The sequence below is a fragment of the Neopsephotus bourkii genome, unplaced genomic scaffold (genome assembly GCF_033783945.1).
Source record: "Neopsephotus bourkii isolate Nb327-2 ecotype Australia unplaced genomic scaffold, CSIRO-AGI_Nbou_v1 NB_107, whole genome shotgun sequence".
Taxonomy (NCBI): Eukaryota; Metazoa; Chordata; class Aves; order Psittaciformes; family Psittacidae; genus Neopsephotus; species Neopsephotus bourkii.
In genome coordinates this window covers 13263195-13283395 of record NW_026900624.1, presented here as the reverse complement: position 1 = coordinate 13283395, position 20201 = coordinate 13263195, and the positions used below count along the sequence as shown (strand labels likewise).

The window sequence follows — 20201 nt, the reverse complement described above, 5'->3', positions numbered from 1 at the left end:
TTAGCCTTCCTCTCTAATGCAATGTGAAGATATCCCCTATCTTGCAATGCAACTTCTACTGCTCCTCTGCCACAGATCCCATTCCTCTTAGCCTCAATCTGCATCTTAGTCTAATTCATTTTTGCTGCACCAGCTCAGACCTGCTGTACCCAGTGCTGTTCTGATCCCAAACCTTCACAGAAATCTCTCATCTTGCTGAAAATATCTGTTGATGATGGGTATGGTTCCATGGGAAATGATTCTTAGCAACCAATCTGACTGGTTAGGCATTGCAAGCCTGGTGAAATTCAGAGAAAGGAGATTTTTGAGCTTACTCACTCAGAAATACACAGGCTTTGTCCTTAAGTGAAAGACATACGGAGTAGAAAATCACATATTTGCATAAAAAATCAGGCTATTCAGTTTCTGGTTTATTTAGTAAAATAAATGGAAAAGTTCATGTGATATCAAGCAACCAATCTATTTCTAGTGTCAGGAGAGGCTGACAGTGGAACTCAGCATGGCACCAAAAGAAAAGAGAATGAGGGAAACATCTCTGGAAACTATATTCTTCATTTCTGATATTGCCACTTTGCTGTGTCACAGAGCTGTCATGGACGGACACAGTGTAGGGCAATACCAGAACTACTGGAGTACTGAGAAAATGAGAGCTGGAGACAGCAAATGAGAAGGGAGAAGAGATTTCTAGAAAGGACAGACAGCATATATGTACATGGCATGGTGATGGGAATCCATGACTGACGTGGTCCCATAATCCTGCCATCCCAGGACTTCCTGAGCTGTGGGGCTCAGTGAACTCTTCATATGCCAGAAACAGACTCTGGCAACAGTCATCCTGATGGCTGAGAAAGAATCATAGTTCCTCATTGGGAGTCTTCTCCTCAGGTTCATCTTCACCCTAAAACACATTAGAGGCATGAAATCAGTTTTTATGTAGCTCAGTTTCTTCAGCATAATGATAAAAGGAAACAAACCAGCTTAAATGCCTCTCCTGTCTCTGCCACTGCCCTGCATATCCCATTTCAATTGCCCAACACAAGGTACTGACACACAAAGCCTCTGTGCTATAGGAAGATGAGCCTTGACAGAGAGAGCTCTTAACACTGAATGAACATGGAGATTAAATTGTCCCTTTACCAGCAGAGACCTCTGCTAGAGTTCTGAGCCTTTGTCTGCATACTCTGTTCTGTGGCCTTCCTGATAGATTTCCTTCCTCTCCGTGCCACTCTCTTTCTGACCCTATCATGTGCTGCCTTCCTAGTGTCCAAAAGCACCCTTCATTCTGTCTCCCAGCTGCTTTCCCCAGAAAAAAGATGCTTCACTGACATCTTCATACAGTTGCAGAGGTCAGTGAAGTCTTCCTGCTGCAGACTAGAAGGCAGAAATCAATGAAGAAAGAAGCTCTGCAAAAACATCCATTTCTGCTTTCCTCTAGATTGAACGTTTTTCTGATATCCAGGTGAAATGAAAATAAAAGAGGAGGTGGCAGGGCTGGGGAGGAATTCAAGGAACTGAAGAGAGCCTTGTGAGCAACAGCATTGTCCTACAAGATCCCAGATTTCTGTAGACTGTACAGAAGTTCCCCTTTACCTTCTCCATTCTTTCTATGAAACCATTACAAAAGTCCTGTACACGCTCAACAGAGACTTCATCCAGAGTCAAGACATCCTGCTCCTCATCTGGTGCATTGAATATAGCCAGAGCTGGCAGCTGGGACTTCTTCAGTTTGAAGAATGACACTGTTCGTTCACTGCTCTTCAAATTAACGTCTACCAGGATAAAGAGAATCTGTGATGGAAACAGGACAGGAAATGTAAGCAAAAAGGAAACTGAGAGAGAGACAACAGCTCCCCAGACCATGATCATACGAAGATTAACAGCAATGTTTTTAGAATTAGAGAAAGCCTACTATACTCTCTTAGGACACCACTTTCCTCTGCCACTATATAACTGCTCCACACAGTGCATTTTTCTGTATTTTATCAAGTCCAGTCTTACACTACCAAATAAAATGTCTTCTTTCACCTTCTTTAAAAGTATATCTACACTATGGCAAGAAGGCAATTTCCACTTCAATTCTCTTAGTAGCTGAGGAAACAAAATGGCTTTTATCTTAGTGGCACATGCAAAAGAAGCTGACTTCTCTCCTTGCATGATATTTGGATAAGATCACATCTGTGGAAGACCCACAGTGGCAGAGTAAAAAGGTGTTTTGGTGTGTAAAAATCAAACTCAATTGCAAGAATGTGGGAGTGAAGTATAGGGCAGCAGGAGCCTGCAAGGATAAGAACATAAGAGAGCCAAACACAAACATTTAAGTGAGCTGCAGTGAACAGAAATGAAGATGCAATCATCTAGGAAACGAGTTGGTGGCAAGACACCAATATCCATACGGCTCAGCTCAGTGGAGGGTTGTTCAGACCTGAGGAGAGAAGCCCAACAATGACTAAGCCAAGATAAGAACAACATTCAGTTTTCTGGGCTCATGAATAGTCCTGGAGAGCAAGGGTTAGGATTCTGACATATGATTCACTAGAACAGGTTGCACAGAGAAGCTGTGGTTGCCCCATCCCTGGCAGTGTTCAAGGCCAGATTGGACAGGGCTTGGAGCAACCTGCTCTAGTGGAAGGTATCCCTACCCATGGCAGGGGGGTTTGAACTGGATGAGTTTTAAGGTCCCTTCCAACCCAAACCATTCATGATTCTATGATTCAATAGTATAGATTTAGCAGAAATGGTAAGCAGCTCCATGGTTTTATTTTATGAATAACTTTCAGCTGAGATCTTACAAGTGCAGTAGGAATTGGTATAAATTTTAATGGTTTTAATCTGAAAGACTAACAATAAAATATACAGCTATCTCAAAGACCTTTTTTAAATTATCTGTTAATGCTAGGTGAAAATATTATGTACAAATTTAAAAATAAAAAATAAAAAATACAGCAATTGAAAAATTTAATCAGTGACCTGATTAAATAGATTCCCTTTGGCTGCTGACAACCAAGTCAATGAAACAAACATCCAGCTATCATGCACCATTTTACCTTACCTTTATCCTGTGCAATCTACTGGGCCTAGCATATTCAATATACCTATGGACATGGATATGACTTAACTTACACAAAAGCCAGAAAGAGTTTAAGAAAAAGGAAAGTAATGCAATGTGAAGATGATGTGTCTGGTTCCCAGGCTGTGACTCATGTTTTTCTTTCTTTTAGATCAAGAACAAGCAAGTTAGTTTGAAACCTTTTTCTTCTCAAAAAAAAAAAAAAACAAAAACAAACCTTGGTAAATCTCAAATTCTTTATTAAATTTGTGTTCTATAAAAGACCAAATATACCTGGAAACTTTCCTAGGAAACAGCCTATGGGAAGGATGGATAGTTAGGCTAGTGTAAGGTTTAACTCCGGTTAATCACTGCAATACAGAAACAGGAACAACATTTTTCACTGGATACGTGGTATTTATCACTTGCAATTTCTATTCCAAAAGTCAACTGTACCCCGAGGAAAACAAGCTAGTGAGCAGACATGCTGTGGAAACTTCTCCCTGAGTGCTAAATTCATCCTTTTGCAGGATAAAACACTAAATAGATTAACTAAAGAAGGGCCACAAATCTGAAGGTCACAGGTCTAAGCACTCAATATAGGAAACTCTCAGCTGGAGCATCAATATTTATATTTTAGGGCTCTCCTTCCAACTAGCAAGTTGGGAACAGAGGCCAGTGTTGGTGAGAAGCATTTTCAGAAGGTTGGTACAGGATATGGTATCACATTTTCACCAGTTCATTCAGCAGCTTTTAGATTTCTGTATGAAAGATTCACTAGACAGCAACATTATTTAAAACAAATGTTAAGCAAGAAGCTAAAAAAAACCCCACATTTAGAAAATTTAGGTTGTTAAATGTCACTTTCTATGCAAAATTTCCTCCACCTTTAAAAAGATGGTAATATAAATAAATATCAGTCAATATTCTTCACTTTATCAAGCTTCCAGCCTTTGCTAAAAATCCCCAAACTAAAAAGCTGTACATACTTTATCTATGAATACAGAGAATAGAGTAAGAATAAAAGAATAAAAAGGTTTAGAACTCCAAACATCTTTTTCCTTACAAAAGAAAAAAAAAACCACAAAACCCACTGGCCCCTCAGCTAGAAAGGCTGAGATGTCATCATTCACAGTTCCTGACTTGGATCTCTCTAATGACTCACACTTGGCTCATGGACTTACAGGATGCCAAAGTATAGCAAAAGTTTCCTTCCCCTCATATTCCAAAAATACAGGAGAGACAGCAATTGCATTTGTCCACTGCCTCTTGAAAGAAGACACCTTAATGCTTATCCTAAATGCATTTTAGAATGACACATTCTAGGCAGCTGTTGTGATGTGGGATGAATCCTCCTTCAGCAAAAGGACGTGCACCCTGCACTGGATGTGCTCCATGGGTCCTGACAAGACCTGTGTGGCCTCAGAGTCACACCTGTGAGGCACTCTGTAAGGTGTGTTGGTACTGAGGTCACAAGCATTGCAAGGCTGGTCTCCTCAGCAGCTGGAAACCAAGCAAGTTTCTCAGTGGGGGCATTTCCATGATAGAAGCCACCTGGCATTTTCTCATGAGGAATTTATTTTGTTCAGAGATTCCCAGCCAGCTCCAATCACAAAGAATGAATGCAGTGACCATGGAAAAATACACTGGCATGAGACAAGAGTTACGTTGCCTAACATCTGACATCCAGATCTTAGTCTTGTATCAGACAGTTATTTACATAACCTCCGCAACCAATGGTGGCAGGCACATTATTCCACCTATTTTAGAAGAAAAGAAGGACATGTCCTTCTCTATCAGTGCTGAAAGGAGCCTAAAGCCTTTGCTCAGACAACTTACCAAAGCTATAATTCACAAAAACATATCCCACTTACAATGCCAACTGTCACATCACTGCTAGAAACCAGGTAGTTCCATCCCAGACAGAAAGTTCATTTTCTATTTCATCCTATCCTGTACAATAGCTGTGTTTGTTTGCTTTGGTTTGGGTTTTGTTTTTTTTTTTTTTTCATTCTGAAATGATTTCTATGAAACTGTTTCATTTTGAAGAAATTTTCTTGCTTGTGTTCAGAAATCAGCTGCTACAGGCAGTGAAGGATCACCTGCATGGATAGGGAATTCCTGACACAAATTCTCCCCTCCAACGTGATATTATCTGTGCACTGTCACCTGCAAATTTCTCTTTCAGAAAATTTTGTACAGTGGTGCCATCTTGGTGTCTTGACAGCTTGATTCCCGGTTGAGTGCTTTTAGAACATCAAGTTCCTGGTAAATACTAAGATACTGAATGATGCTGTTACCCAAGGAATTAAAGTTAATTGCAAATAGGACTGCAGTGGTAGAAACCAATTTGGTGTTGTTTAGTTTTTCCTCTAACAAAGATAAACAGGAAGGATGATCCAACCTCATGTCCAGTGTTTGTCTTTGAGCTTCATGAAGCTGTAACCTTCATTCTTTGAGGAGACTGTATAACCAAAAAGATTAAGGTCTGTAGATTGAGTAACTTCTTACATAGCTTGCATAGTACATCAGAGCAAAACAAAAATATCAGTCATAAATTAAAAAAAAAGAAAGCTATAAAAACGAGTTTACTGCAGATATCTTTAAATGACATAGACAATCTGAATTTACAGGTTCCCCTGGTTATGGCTAGACAAGGCATTTCTAAATATTATCCCTCTCAGTTCTGGGGCTATCAATGACAAGAAAAATCAAAAGTGTATGAATGGCTGCCTGAAAAAGAAGGGGCAGCATTGTACTCCTGAAGGGCTCTTGGGAGTTTCTCAGAACCCCTTTCTAAATAGGCCTACATAGAAAGTAAAAGGGACTTTGCAAACATCTCTATCTAAACAATTTTGACGTTGTAAACCAGTTACATTAGTTGCAGCAAAAGTTGCCTTTGTTATTCCCAGCATCACCTTATTAAAACTTCTTCAAACATCCATGAGATATGCCAGCTGTAATTGATATGTTATGCTCTGATACTGTGGAAAGAAAATTGAAGATGTTTATGCTAATTTGGCTCAGCAATGCAAACCCTGACGTTTTGTTTCCATTAGAAAGCTTGGACTCTTGGCAGTACTTTCCCAAATACGCACATGTTTGATTGCAGTGGGGTCCTTCCAAGAAGGCTGGTGGATTCACTTCTGCAGCTGTAGCACCCTGAGCTCTGTCTGTTCACTGTTACCCACCTGTAATTGTTTCTCCATGTCCGCTAGAAAAGTATTGTATTTTTAATCTTGTCAGCTCTTGCTCTCTTAGCATCATCTGACCTTTTCATTTTCCCCTCCAGCATTTTACAGACCCCAGGTTCCATGATAAAATCTAAACTGCTTTCAGACACTGCTGCTCAGGGTGAAGTTCAGGCTGTTTTGAAGTAACAGTCCTCACCATACAGCCTCATGGATCCTCCAGCTGAAAACCTCAGCTTCGTCTAAGGCAAAAATGAAAAATCTTAAACCAGAGAGGAAGTGACTATAATCCAGGAACTGGCAGATTAATCATTTCCTCATGATCTATTAACAATTGGACTTCATGATCTTAAGGGTCTTTTCCAACCTAAATGATTCTATTTTCTTTAGTTTTCTTCATCCTTTGGAACCAGCCGCTCAGCAGGAGCAGTTCCACTTCATCTATTCATCAATGCAAGCAAAAAATTTCTCCTCTGCCTCCAGCTAGTGATGACAACAACAAGGACGCCTCTTCCCTTAGAGCAAAGTAGAGATGTGTGAAAGGATCCATACCCTTTCTCCTGCTTGGGAACCATCTCAAGGCTCTGTGTTCTGCACTGGCTTGTAAAGAAGTTGCAACACACACCAAGCCTCCCCACTCTGTTCTGGCACTCTGCAATCACTGTAAAGCACTGATGGATGCAGTGGTACATGCTCAGAGGGAGCTTGAACTGCACAATGATTCCTTGCTTGAACTACTAACAGAACTAACCCTGCAGCACAAACAAGCCTTTCACCACCAGCCCACACCAGGCTGTGAATTATTCACTGGTAATCCTAAATAAAATTCAAGTCAAGAATCTTGCATTTATTTGCACATAATCTGTGAGCTGCAAAAAGGCAAAACCTACTCAATACTTTACTTGTTTTGAAGTAAACCTGAGTTAACTTTGTGATCCTGACAACAGATAACTCCATGTCGTGGTTTAAACACAGTCAGTCACACAGTCTCTCACACACTCCCCCCTTGCCTTCCCCCTGCTCCCAGAGGAACAGGGAGGAGAATCAAAAGAATGCAACTCCCACGGGTTGAGATAAGAACAGTTTAGTAACTAAGGTATAACACAAATCACTACTGCTACCACCAATAATAATAACGATAAAGGAAATAACAAGGGAAGAGCATAAAACCTAGTCCAACCCCACAGTCCTCTAGCCCTTCCAGATAACTCCCAGTTACATCCTGGGCATGACGTGCTGTGGTATGGAATACTTTTTGGTCAGTTTGGGTCAGGTGTCCTGTCTCTGCTTCCTTCTGGCTTTCCCTCCTCCCTGGCAGAGCATGAGACTCACAAAGTAATTGGTCAGACTAAACACCAGTGTTACCAGTGCTGTTCTGAGGCTGAAAGTCAAAAACACAGCGCTGCACCAGCTACTAAGGAGAAAAAAAAATGACTGCTACTCCTAAACACAGGACACTCCACTTAGGAAAATTAGATAGCAGAGATTTCTGTGGTATTGTTCAGTGGCTGCTTCTGATACCCAAACTAACTCATGTCTTTCTACATCTCAGAGCACGAGACAAACCTAAGTGGGCATATTGTTCTGCTTACTCCTTACTATCCAGATCTAAGGCCCAAACAGAGAGGTCTTAGTTCTCTCTTACTGCTTTGTAAGTGGGCAGCACAAATCACAATTTACTCCTCAGAGTGGCAGTCCTTTGTGAAAAACACTTTATTAGACTCTAAGTCTTTTCATCTACATGTTCTTCAGTACCGCTGCAGTAGAAATAATAACTCAAATCCCCCCATGTTTAATCTCTATTTTTACTGTGGGAAACTTCTAGACTGGGAAACTTGCCTGGATGAATTTAAAAAAAGTTAGATTTGGCTTGTCGGCAATCCATAACTTATCTGCACATCAGTACAACATTTTATCCAATGTTTTATGAAGTATTTCCAGGAAAATTAATCACATTTTCTCAGATCTAGGCATGTCACATGAAGAGAAAGCTAGCTGGAGTTGCACCAGCAAAGGATAGTGATGCTAAGCAGTAATGTGTTATGTTGGAAGAGTTAGCTGCTTGGAGTGGGGAGACCTGTACCAAACTCTGCTGCTCACAGAGGACAGTGCTAGTGGTGTTACTATAGCACACATCTCACATGAAACAGCTGTAATTTTTCAGATAAACAAGTTTTCTTTTATCACTATGTATTCATCAAAGCAAAACACTTCTGAAGAGACCCTTTTACTTTGAGGCATAGTTTCCAGTAGGTGGGACAGATGGCAAAGTCCAAAGTAGCCTTGCTGTAAACAAGTCTCAGACTTTAGAGGGTGCACAGCTCCGAGGTGGCCCCTCCATTTGAGGATGATTATACACTTAATTTTTAATCTGCCCTTTCAGTACCACAAACAGATGCATGCAGATGTTTATGTTCTCAAACCTTCTCTTTCCAGCTCCACACATCACCCAGGAAGATTTCTTCCACTGCCTCTCAGCTCAGCCTTCCCCCCTGCTGTGATCTTCTGCCCCCTCCCTTCTAATCTTCTCCCTTGCCCCAGATGCATTCCTTTGCTTGCCAGTTCCTTCCTCAGTACCATGAACACAAATTCCCCTGTAATCCAGCTGCTGGCAGAGAATCAGCCATGGGATGTTTACTGTTTGGAGAGTTTTGTCCACAGTGGGGTGGGAACCAGGCAGAATTTCTCTGGAACACACCATCTATCCCATCACCTTAGTGTGGGAAAACTGACAAACCTATTTGCAACTCTTTTAAAACAGTTGTTTCCCCAGGATACAACCAGAAGGTTAAGAGTTAAGAATCACTGTGACATTAGTTGCTATCACTGGTTACTTATATAATGCTCCTTGGCACCTTGCAGGCTGTATATACAAAATCATCTCTCACACCAGTGGAATGCAATCATCACCAGACTGAAGTGCAGCAGCTGTTTGTCATCTCTTAATACAAGGGAACAAAACTGGACCAGAAGCAAGGAAGTACATAATGTCCCACTGAGGGAGCAGAGGAGCGAGATACAGAGAATATTTTCCCTACAAGGAGGAAAACTGGCAAAAGGAGAACAGATCCAGCCCCTCCACTTAATTATCCATCCAATCCTCTTTTACTGCTACTTGGATTTGCTCCCCTAATCCACAGAGAAGAAGATAATGCCATCCCCCTCCACTGAAGAAATCACTGCTCTCCAAATCGCTGTTTGGACTTACCTTTCCCTTGAAGAGCTCTGCTGCCTCCCGATATCTGCGCATTTGCTCAGGGTACTTTGGGGATGTTTTGTCTGTGACCAGGAGAAGGTGAAGCTGGAACGAACTCTGCATTACACCTATTGCTGTCTGCCACCACAGACAGAGAGAGAAACACACACAGAGAAGGAGATTGAGAACATTCAATCTGCATTGGTTGCAGCACTGAAGGGACATTGGTCCCTATGTCTCAGTTTAGATTTCTTTGCAAATCAGCCTCCCAAAAAAGGGACCTCTTAAAGCAGGAGGGATCCAATCTGGGTGCTCTGTGGAAGCACTTAACCTCATGACTTTGCTTATTGCCAAGATTAGAGTCTAAAGACCACAAGGATTCATCACTGGCCTCAGGACAGTCAGTGACTAGGAAAGAGGACTTCCTTGATACAGCAAGCTGAAAACTAGAGGGGCAAGGAAGATGAGAGGGAAGGCCAGCAAACACTGAACATAAGAGTGCCCTGAATGACTGAGATCCAGCACCTGGACAAAATGGGATCAAAAAAGTGGGAAGGATTTGTAGTGTCAGGGTTGGTGCCTTTCCTTATTTCTTTAGCAATAAGCTGTGTGTAGGATGGGGATGAGTCCAGAGTTTCAGCAGCTCCAGGGCCTGGGTATTCCAGAGTGTTCAGGGTTAAAATTGTCTCTGCAGTCTCATAGTGGGAGACCTGGAGCCAGCTGTTCTTCAACCCCTGGGTAAGGGCCAAGTGGGCCGAATACAGTGGCCCTCTGTAAAGGAGACAGTGCTGGCGCTGCCCAAGAAGGTGCTGCACCATCTTCAGGCACTCACTCACTCATCATTTTGCTCCTCCTTCTACCCACTTCCTGCAGCCCTGCAGCCTCTCCCTCAAACTAAACAGCAGCCAGACCAGAGCTGCTGCCTCCCCCGTGCCACTGAAACCACAGAAGTGCAGACTGTTGCAGCTCCCTGCCAGCAGGAGAAAAAAGTTTCCACAAGCTCCAGGAGTAATAAGGAAGGGGTCACGAAGTGCACATTGGCAAGGGCCATGAATCACAAAGCATCTAGTTGTTGAGAGCCAGGACTCTACCATTAGCCTCATGTTTATGAGGCATTTTGTATCCCTTCACTTCTCTGGTGGTGTGCAGATGGAGAAGGGGAGAGTAGAGGGGATGCAAAAGAAGGCTGGAGGGCATTAGACCTCATGGGAGAGGATGGGGCTGAAGGTGAGGGTGAAGCCACCCAGCACCGAGGGTCATGACAAGTCTGGACTGAGAGAGGGCAGGGCTGAAGCAGCAGTTCCTCCTGCAGCTCCAGACACAGGTGTGGCTGTCCACAGAACCTTGTGCAATAGCGATCAGCAGAGCTCATCAACATAGCTGAGTCACATCTGAGTCTCCTGGAAAGCCCACAGGGTAAGCATTGCCTGAAAATGCTTGAAGTATGTGGGGGAAACAGTAAGGGCCCCAGGATGGGAGAGAAACTCTTGGCAGGACTCAGTGTAATCCATGTGACCCCAGCCTCTGCTGCCCAGCAGCATTCTATGATGTAAACAGCATACGCACTGGGAATAAATATTTACCAAAACACAAGATACATTAGCAGAGCTGGGAGGGCTTTGGGCTGGAGACTGCAGGAGGCACTGTCAACTCCAGCACCTTGATAGGACTCCAGAGCATCTGGAAAAAAAAATGGAGCAACATGTGTACTGCCAGTCAGGGTGGAGAGGACCAGCTGAACAGCTCAGGGCTTCTCTGTCAACGGAGACAGCCTGGGTGCTGAATAGGATGCCGAAGAGCAAGAGCCCAAAGCATCAGCAGAAATGCATGAAGAAAGAGTCATGATCTAATTAATTGCTAAGAGATACAGTAAGAGGTCCCAGGGTTCAAAAGGTCTGGGCAATTATAAAGATAACAAGTAACAAGAACATCACTTCTGACTTGAGTGTTCATTGCAAGGACAGTGGGACAGGATACGGCTTTTCTGTCCTCCAAAATACTCTGTAATCTTGAAATTAATTTTTCATGTCCTTTATCAAAATGAAAAAACATCCAATTTTTTTTTTTTTCTTGAGGAAACAGAACTTCTCCAGTATTTCAGTGTAGAAACAAAATTTTGCATTTCCAAAAGAAAATATCCTCTCTACTGGCAGGCTGCACCTGAATTAGGGAATTTGTCAGCCTCTTAGCTGAACCTTGACGTCAACTTGAAAAGACTGGCTTTCAAACAGGCTGGCTCATTCTCCTTTCTGTAAATTGAGCCAGATCAACACTGTTGCAGCTATCTAGAAGTCTGCAACAGAACCCGTCAGTGATGACAGTCTCCACCTTGCGGCCACTGGGACTTCTAAAACCTATTGAATTCACAGCAACGCGACCAGTTAACTGCTGAGATTTCAGAGGAGCCTGAATCTTTTGTCACTCTCTATAGCAGAAAAGAGCACTGGCATACTGCCAGTGCCAGTCAGATGGGTGAGCTAATGAAGATGTCCAACATGGAAGTATCCTATGTCTGACTTTATTGTTTTTGAACTGATGAATTCTGAAGTAAGGGATGGAGGGAATGGGAAAAATTTTGCCTGGGAAGTTTCCAACCAACTCTTGAATATGCCTTCAAATAGCCAGGTTTACATCAAGCCATGTGTGCTGCTGGGCCAGGAAGAAGTCTGCCTTCTGGCAGTAGGTCAGTCAAGTTTCCATGTTTCTCTAGGCTTCTCAGTCAAAGAGAGGGGATGTGGCTGAGAAGAGTCTTCAGGCATGGCACAACATGGCAAAAACCATGCTGGGAGGAAGCAGCACTACTAAGGAGTGGTAAGAAATGGAGCTCTCAGCCCACCAACACCCCAAAATTACTAGAAAGCGAAATGAACCACCATGTCTCCCTTCCTCTCCCCACCCCACTTGCACGCCCCAGTACAGCATTTGCTTCCTGTCCCTATACGGAGTCACAGCAAAACTGTGTGCCTTCCTCCATCCACACCATTGCCACAACCCTCACACGTGTCTGGGTATGCAAACCCTTGGACCAGAGGATGTCCCCGAGGAGGAGGCCAAGTGACAAGGTGAGGACTGCGGGGAGCTTGTAATTACCATAGGGGTGTACTCTGTCACCAGGCGAAGCTCGTTGATCCGAATGAAACGAGTCATCTTCTCAGCATCAATATCATTGTTGTTCATATCCAGATCCCTCCGCTGATTGTCTACCTAAAGACATGCAAAGACCCCAACAGTCACAGCTGTCCTCTACTCCTATCACCCCTTCAAGAGGCACTGTTGGCACTCAATCACAGAGGCATCCACTCCCTGGGACACCATCATCCTCTCCCCGCCACCACATAATCCCCACTTCTGAAAGTCCAGCACCTACAGAGATAAGGATCTTCCACCCTCTTTCAGTTTCCCAAAGACAAGGCAAACTCATGGCAATACAGAAATCACCAAGAACTCCAGACATCCCTACAGTATCCTCTCCTGATGCACTGGAGACAGGGAGGATTAGCTGATAAACTATTCAAGGTGTTGTGGGGAGAGATCACGAAATAGCCTAACTCCTAGCATCAATTTTGGCTTTACAACCCTTTTCAAAATCTTCATCTGCTTATTCTATTTCTTCTGCAAATAATAAACATTGGCATGGGCCTGTATGGATTTCCTAGAAACATTGTGAAAGCAGGAAATCTCTCCAATAAAAAGAGGATTATTCTTTTTCCCAGTACAGCAGAAAAAAAAAAAAAAAAAAGGAAAAATATCAAGCCCAGCACATTTTAGCTTTAGAGGAAAATCCACCCTGCCACATATCTCCCCACACTCCCTCCCTCCCCCAGATGATGTGATTTTATTGAGGTCTTAGTGACCCTGTAAACAGAAAAAGAAAAAAGCAGTCAACCACTGGATCATAGCTAAACCACCTGAAGGGGCAGAGTTGCCTTGCAGCATATGCAGGACATGACTGAGTTGAGCCATGGGGATGCTGGGCTCTGACACGTAATAGGATCAAAGTTTGGTATTTGAAGGGCTTCAATACATGTGTTAAATGAGGTTCTTGGGGCTCAGGAAAAGTCCACATGCATAGCCCATATTTTACTCTCTGCATCTGTAACAACCTCTGAAAGTGCTTGTGTTAGTTTTTCCAGCAGTGTGCAGACATTTAAAGCCTTTTTCGGTGTTCTGTGGTCATTTGAAAGGTCTTTGATCTAGTAGGGAGCCAAAGCACCCTGTCTGGCAACTCAAACTAGTGCTTTTCAGACTGCATAGTCTCATTTCTCTCGTAGATTTTCCTCCTCCATAAAATGAAAGGGCAGCTCTACTCAAGTAAATGAGATCAGGCTAATGTGACACCTTCGTGGGTGGGAACAGACAGGCCTTGGGAACCAATCTAAAGCACTCCAGACTCCACGGAAAGTCTTCTCTTGACTTTCATGGGCTTCTTAAAACTGATTTCCATTTAGGGATAATAACTTCTTAAATCTGCAGTCAACATTCATGATCTTAAGGAAATAAGGTTGGGAAATGGCCTGCATCTAATAGTTGAAGATCAGTCAAAATGTCTTTATCACTTCATATAACTAGCTTGCTCGCATCTGTTAATTATGTTCTTTATAGGTCTATCAGGCCAGATTCCTCACTAGAACAAATCAGTTTTCTTTCACCATATGCAAAAAAGTGTCACCAGTTGACAGTAGCCCATCCTACTACTGTAATTACAGTTTAAACTTCTAAGCAAAAGCAAAGAAAAAATGAGTTTATGCTTCTGATTCACTGCTGTCCTGGTCACGAATCTTCAAATAAGTATTTGATTCAAAGTTCCTGTCTCAGCTCTTTTTTTCTTTTCCTTTTTATCTTTGATCCCTTACTCCTACACAGTATTTAGCACAGAATAAAAGGAAAAATAATATATCTGAATATCTTAATTTAAGAAAAACTGACAATTAGATAAGTGAGTTGTCAACCACATTTAAACCTAACTAGTGTATTAGCTTCCTGCTTGGGTTTTGTTTTGTTTTGTTGGGATTTTTTTTCCTTATTAAACAAGAGTTCAGCTGCAAAAACTGGACCATGAACAAAGAATATTCAATATAATCCAAATTCTAACAATCCAGACATTTTCTTTTATCAAACACCCTCCCAGTGCAGTCATCCTCACTATCTGCCACAGTGAAAAACAAAGGAACTTTTCAGTATTTTTGGAAGAAAATCAGCATGACTAAGAAACAAAATGGAGATGGGTGTCACTTCAAATTGCAACGCCTGCACATAGCAAATAAAAGGTTAAATAAAAGGACCTGCCTACCTATTGCTCACTCTTAGATCATCCTTTCTGAATTATTTGGATAATGTCAGTGGTAAACACAGTGCAGGAAACAGTGAGAAAGGAAGTGGAACAAACTGGCTTTGTCCAATCATTGACCAACCTGGATCTAGGACTTGGCCAAGCTGTCACATTTAGTTTCCCTAGTACACATAGTGTGTCTTCATTGCAATACCTCTCCCAGGGTGTGCTTAAAGCTCTGTTGACGTAACAGACTTCACTGGCTTTCAGGACATCTTGTGCTGCCTAGAGCCGCTCTTCTAAGATACATCTCTCTCTTTCCAGTATTCTAGTACCACACTTGTGTGAGAAGGGGCCACACTAGGAAATGGATATAATCGGCAGAAATTGCTCTTGCTCTTAGCTTTTTTCAGTACTCTTGAAGCAAGTGTATAGTCCTTCTCAAAACCATCTCCTTGAATTTCAGCAAACTTCAAACTTCAGTAGCTTCAAACTCAGTGAGGCACCAGCACTTACTGAATACAACTGTATCCATCCCTAAGAAACTGCAAAGTAACATTTTTAATGGGCCCATGCCCAAAGCCCATTTAGGGAATAACTGCAAATCATAGTGTAGCAGATAGAAAAAGTGTTTGGGACTTCTTTTGGTGGCAGAGCATTTATAATCACAGAGACCTGGTCTGGATCTGTTTTCAGTCATGATGGAAAAGTTGTGCACCGATTGAGACAGCCTTGCCTGTCTGAAGTGATGCTTGGTAAGATCTGATATCATGCCTGCTGTGTTGATCCATTGTAACATGGCCTCTAGATGCTCTTTGTGTGCCTCAGGAGCCTTACCAAAACCACGGGAACTCATTCAAGTAAAACTGAGTTCCAGGCAGGTCACTCAGAAACAGAGACGTCATTCTTTACACTAGGTGCTGAACCAGACCCATGGGGCAAACACTTTAAACGAAGAACCTTATCAGGTGTAATAAATGTTGCATATTTTGGTGATGGGTACTCTGTAAATGAAAAGTAAAACGCCTCTTTGGGGCAGCAAGCTCTACAGATGTGCTTTTAGGTGGGCAAGCAGTGACCGTCAATGACAAGCCTTGGTTTTTGGCTTCCTCTAAGGTGACTGCCATGGGCAGGGACACCTTCCACTACACAAGGCTGCCCCAAGCCTTGTCTAGCCTGGCCTTGAAGGCTGCCAGTGATGCGGCAGCCACAGTTTCTCTGGGCACCTTACGCCAGTGTGTCACCACCCCCATAGTGAAGAATTCCTTCCTAATGTCTAAGAGATGAGCAGCTTTAAACTCTGTCACTACTGCCTGGAGATTTCACTTCTCTACCGTGACCGCAGGCAGGTCTTTAGCACTTGCCCTAGAGCCCCTCTCATCAAACCTAGCAGGCAGGGGAACTCCTAAATCAGGGAGGTGATTTCGGGGGATACAGCTTGTTGCACAGCACCCTGTGTCCCGAGGCGGGAGCAGCTCGGGGGCAGCCGCGGCTCGCCCCCTCTGGCTCCCCGGGGTCATCTGACCACGGCGGCGGCGGCACGGTGTGTGCCGTTCCCTGACACGCTACAACGCGGGCTCACGCACCATGCGGAATAACGTGACGGTGTTCGCCTCGACGCCGTAGTGGGACAGGACCGCGGGGCTGGTACTGAGGCCGAAGGGCACCTCCGGGATCCGGCCGGCCGTCAGGAGAAACTGGGATGCTTCGGGGCTCCCCGGTTCCTGCGGAGGGAGAAGGAGGGAACTCGCGGAAGGCGGGGATGGAGAGCAGTGCCCGCCGCCCTCCGTGAGGTAGCGCGAGGGTGACACCTAGCAGCCGTCAGGGAGAACCGTCCGGATCAGCCCCCCTGCCGGGAGAGAGGGGAGAGAACCGGGCAGCCGGAGGAAGGGACAGCATCTTTCTCTCCAGTTATCACCCTGCCTGCGCTGCAGGTATGCTGCAGAGATCACCCTCCTCCCCTTGCCCCGCCAACCATCGCTCCTCCCCAGAATCAGGGATGTTACAGGAGACGATGCCCGGCGCGCTGTGGGTGTCACAGACAGCTGGCAGGTGAGGCAGCGCAGTGTAGGCCTGGCCTTGACTTTCCGTGAACCCACGCATCGTACCCACACACTTGCAGGTGACACTGTGATCGTGAGAAGCCCCAGAGGTCTCAAAAGGGAGGGGAGAAAGCCAGAACCTGGATGTAGCATGCTTAAATGTATATCCATATATGTCATGAAATCATGGAATCAGAGAAACACGGAACAGTTTGGGTTGGGAGTGACCTTAAATCTCATTCAGTTCTAACCCTCCTGTCATAGGCAGGGACACCTTCCACTAGACCAGGTTGCTCCAATCCCTGTCCAGCCTGACCTTGAACACTGCCAGGGATGGAGCAGCCACAGCTTCTCTGTGCAACAGGTTCCAGTGTCTCACCTACCCTACAATGAAGAATTTCTTTGTAACATCTAAACTAAATTTACTCTCTTTCAGCTTAAAGCCTCTTGTCCTGTCCCTACACCTCCTTGTAAAAAATCCCTTTTCATCTTTCTTTGTAGGCACCCTTTAGGTATCAGATACACATGTATAATTATGCACATACATGTGTGTATAAAATAAATATATAAAAATGCCATTTTTAAGATAACCTTGGTTTTAGAGTCAGTGGTTTACAACTTTTGTAAAAATACCGTGCATTAGTAGTATCCTGGTTCCTTTTAAAAAGCTGTCTTGGACACATAATTTAAAAACACACCAAGGGATTAAAAATGTGCAATTTCTCAGTAATTTAAGGTCCATTTTCTTTCTTGAGCAAGAGCATTGACTACAGCCTTAACCCATATTGAAGCATCCGTTGCTATTCCCATTCCAAGCTTTTGAGTAATGTATTTCTGATACCTTTTATTGGATTTAAATTCTCAAGACATAGTCTCTGCTAGAAAATAACTGGTTTGTTTTTCTTTTTAGTTTGAGCCATCAGTTCAGCTGTTTGTGAGCCCAGAGAGGACGGAAAACAAAATTCTTTCTTTATTCAAAAGAAAAACATGTCTCGTGACCTGTTTTGGAAATGCCAGCACATCGACATGGCTCTGGTGAGAGCACTGAAGCCTGGGGTGTGAATAACCGCACTGAATTTTGGAGCATTCCTGGGAAAGCTGTGTTTTAATCAGGCCAAGTACTGCCCTTTCTTGCAGACACGCAGGGTTTCTGGAGCAGTGTGCTGTTTTTCCATCATGGCATTCTGTTCCCTGTCAGAGAGGCTATGCTCGTTATACAGGGAGCTTGCCGAGCCATGTACTGCAGTGAACTAAAAGGCTGCAGTAGAAAAATAATTTACGGAGAACAGAGAACATGGGCATTATGTGGATGAATATACTCTCAGGCACAGGGCCAAGACAAGCCCTCATGGCACACATAGGTCTTTATCCACTGTTTAAAAGCAGCCCTGTCATGCTTCAGGCGCTGGATGACCAACACGTTGCTGCCTGCTGCCTCGTGCTCCTGGCAGCCTGGGCCGCATTGCACCAGCCTCCTGTCTGACTCTGGAATGAAATCCTGCACCAACAGAGAGGCCACAGTGGCACAAAACACCAGTGGTTATGCCCTTGCATAGCTTCACCCAGCAAGAACCCACAGTCCCTGCTGCTGCTTAGCAGCAGGCTCTGTGCCCCAGGTACAGCCTTGCCACAAGCCCAGCCAGCTGTCCAAGGGGAAGGAGGCACCTCCATACAGTAAGATTCCCTTGCTGGTTTGCAGCACTGTATCACTGTAAGAGCAAGGAGCTCCAAATGCCTGCAGGCACTGCAAGTGAGGCAGCTGGTGCTCTCTGATCCGTGCTTAGCAAGGCCCCTGGGGCACAAGCCTCCAGCACTCACATGCTTCTTGCTTCATACCATCAGTCCTCACTCTGGCGGGCTGTAAGATGCCATTGCCCTATACCAAGGCCACAATGCCCTCCCTAGGCTGCCCTCCAGCCCCAGGCATGGGGCAGAAGAAGGAAGGTGCTTCCAGAAGGAGCTGTTTTTGAAAAGCTGAAGTCTTTTCTGACAGAAGCAATGAGGCAGTGTCTGGCAGCAGAAACCCAGAGCAGAGCTCAAGGAAAAGGAGGAAAAAGGTGCAATTTGGGCACCTTAAAAGTAATGAGGATCCTGACAAAGAGGTCTCTGTTTTGCAGTGCTCTAGATAAATATTTTTGTCTTGTTTTCTGAGGAAAAACATTCACGTCATTTTGGGAGCAAGGGATGCATACCTTTGAATTCAATTGAATTCACGCACAGAGAGGCAGAGGCCTCAAGGGTATCAACTCTGGGGAACAAAGCAGCAAGGCAGAGAGACCATGCCTACATTGCCCCTGGGAGGAGGCTGCAGCTTGAGCTCACTGATGGACTTCAGAGGGCCCGCACCAGTGCTGCTCCCCAATACCCAGCTTCCTTAGTCCCATGACAGAGGCAGTGCCTCTTTCTGTCATTGCTGGCTAAAGCAAACAACTGACATTCCCACTCATGCCTCGTCAATGCTGCTTCTCTGCCACCCACATTCCTATTTTGTTTCCCCTGCAGCATTTCTCTTTCTCTGGCTCCAGGGTTCTTATGACCTCCTTCACCTTCCTCCTTTGCTTCATCTCCCTTCCCACACATAAATGAAATTCCCTGCATTCCCTCTGTGGCCTGTCACAGCCCCAGCACCTTTTGGGACAGGAGCTGCCTTTGGAAGGTGTATATGCCACATTCAGCTCCATGCTCTCATCAGGGTGGGACTGAGCTCATAGTTGGTGGAGCGGAGGTACTGTGAACACACCTGGAAGAATCCAATGACCGCCACCTCTGCCCCACTGATGAAGGCTTCAGCATCTGCAACATTGTCCAACAGGACAGGTTTCTCTGCATTGCTGGCTGTGCCTGGAAAGGAGAGGTCATGGTTGGACAGAGGGTACACAAACAGCTCCCCAACATGCATGAAAGCATCCCCCCCTTTACAGTGTCACCCACACACCTCTCCTGCAAGCTCAACAGAACCCTCCTGGGTAAGAAAGACTCCCCACAGCAGACCCAGCCTTTCCCCAAGCCAGGAGGAATTCTCACTTACTGTGGGATGCAGAGCTGTTGTCTCCAGCAGACGCTGCTGGAGAGCCCCTGGTGAGCAGGATGATCAAGAGGCACAGGAAGATGGAGGTATTCATGGTGTCAGCTTGCCCTGTCCTCACCATGGCACTCTGCTCCACTCCTCTCCAGCAAGAGACACGTCAGCTGCTGCAGGGGCCTGCAGCCACTCCCTGCGTGGTGGGAAGAGAGCAGCTGGCCCAGGGTGAAGCCTTCAGCTCTAGGGATAACCTCCTAGCTGGGAGAGAGCCCCTCGCTGCTGCAGAGGCAGCAGTCTTGGAGAGCCTCACCAGCACCACTACCACTGCATCCTCACACACAGTGCTGGATGCTTTGCCTACCCTTTGCCTGTGTGACCAGGTGCCCCAGCTGGGTAAGAGCATCTCTCCTCACAGAAGAAACCACTGCACTTCTC

The 20201-nt window shown here is 44.7% G+C and overlaps 1 protein-coding gene across 2 annotated transcripts; it reads right to left on the bottom strand.

Moving 5' to 3' along the window:
• Positions 1-389: 389 nt before the first annotated feature.
• Positions 390-19992, bottom strand: ERP27 (endoplasmic reticulum protein 27). Of its 2 annotated transcripts, XM_061362090.1 has the most exons (8): positions 19773-19992; positions 19485-19585; positions 16289-16426; positions 12524-12637; positions 9446-9571; positions 3981-4040; positions 1591-1788; positions 390-898 (listed from the first exon to the last, which is right to left on the bottom strand). In XM_061362090.1, the coding sequence occupies exons 1-8, from the start codon at positions 19891-19893 to the stop codon at positions 854-856; spliced, it is 903 nt and encodes a 300-aa protein (XP_061218074.1). In that variant the 5' UTR covers positions 19894-19992; the 3' UTR covers positions 390-853. The 2 variants fall into 2 exon arrangements, with proteins under 2 accessions (XP_061218074.1, XP_061218085.1); XM_061362101.1 differs by lacking the exon at positions 3981-4040 and having other exon boundaries at positions 19773-19977.
• Between the last annotated feature and the right edge of the window lie 209 nt (positions 19993-20201).

Excerpts from the sequence above, each read along its gene's own strand:
- ERP27 (XM_061362090.1), bottom strand. The coding sequence starts at position 19,893 with ATGGTGAGGACAGGGCAAGCTGACACCATGAATACCTCCATCTTCCTG. Across the intron at positions 4,041-9,445 it reads CAGAGCTCTTCAAGGGAAAG|ATAAAGTATGTACAGCTTTT; the intron begins GTAAGTCCAAAC and ends CTGTATTCATAG. Across the intron at positions 1,789-3,980 it reads AAGGCTGGAAGCTTGATAAA|ATTCTCTTTATCCTGGTAGA; the intron begins GTGAAGAATATT and ends TTTCCATCACAG.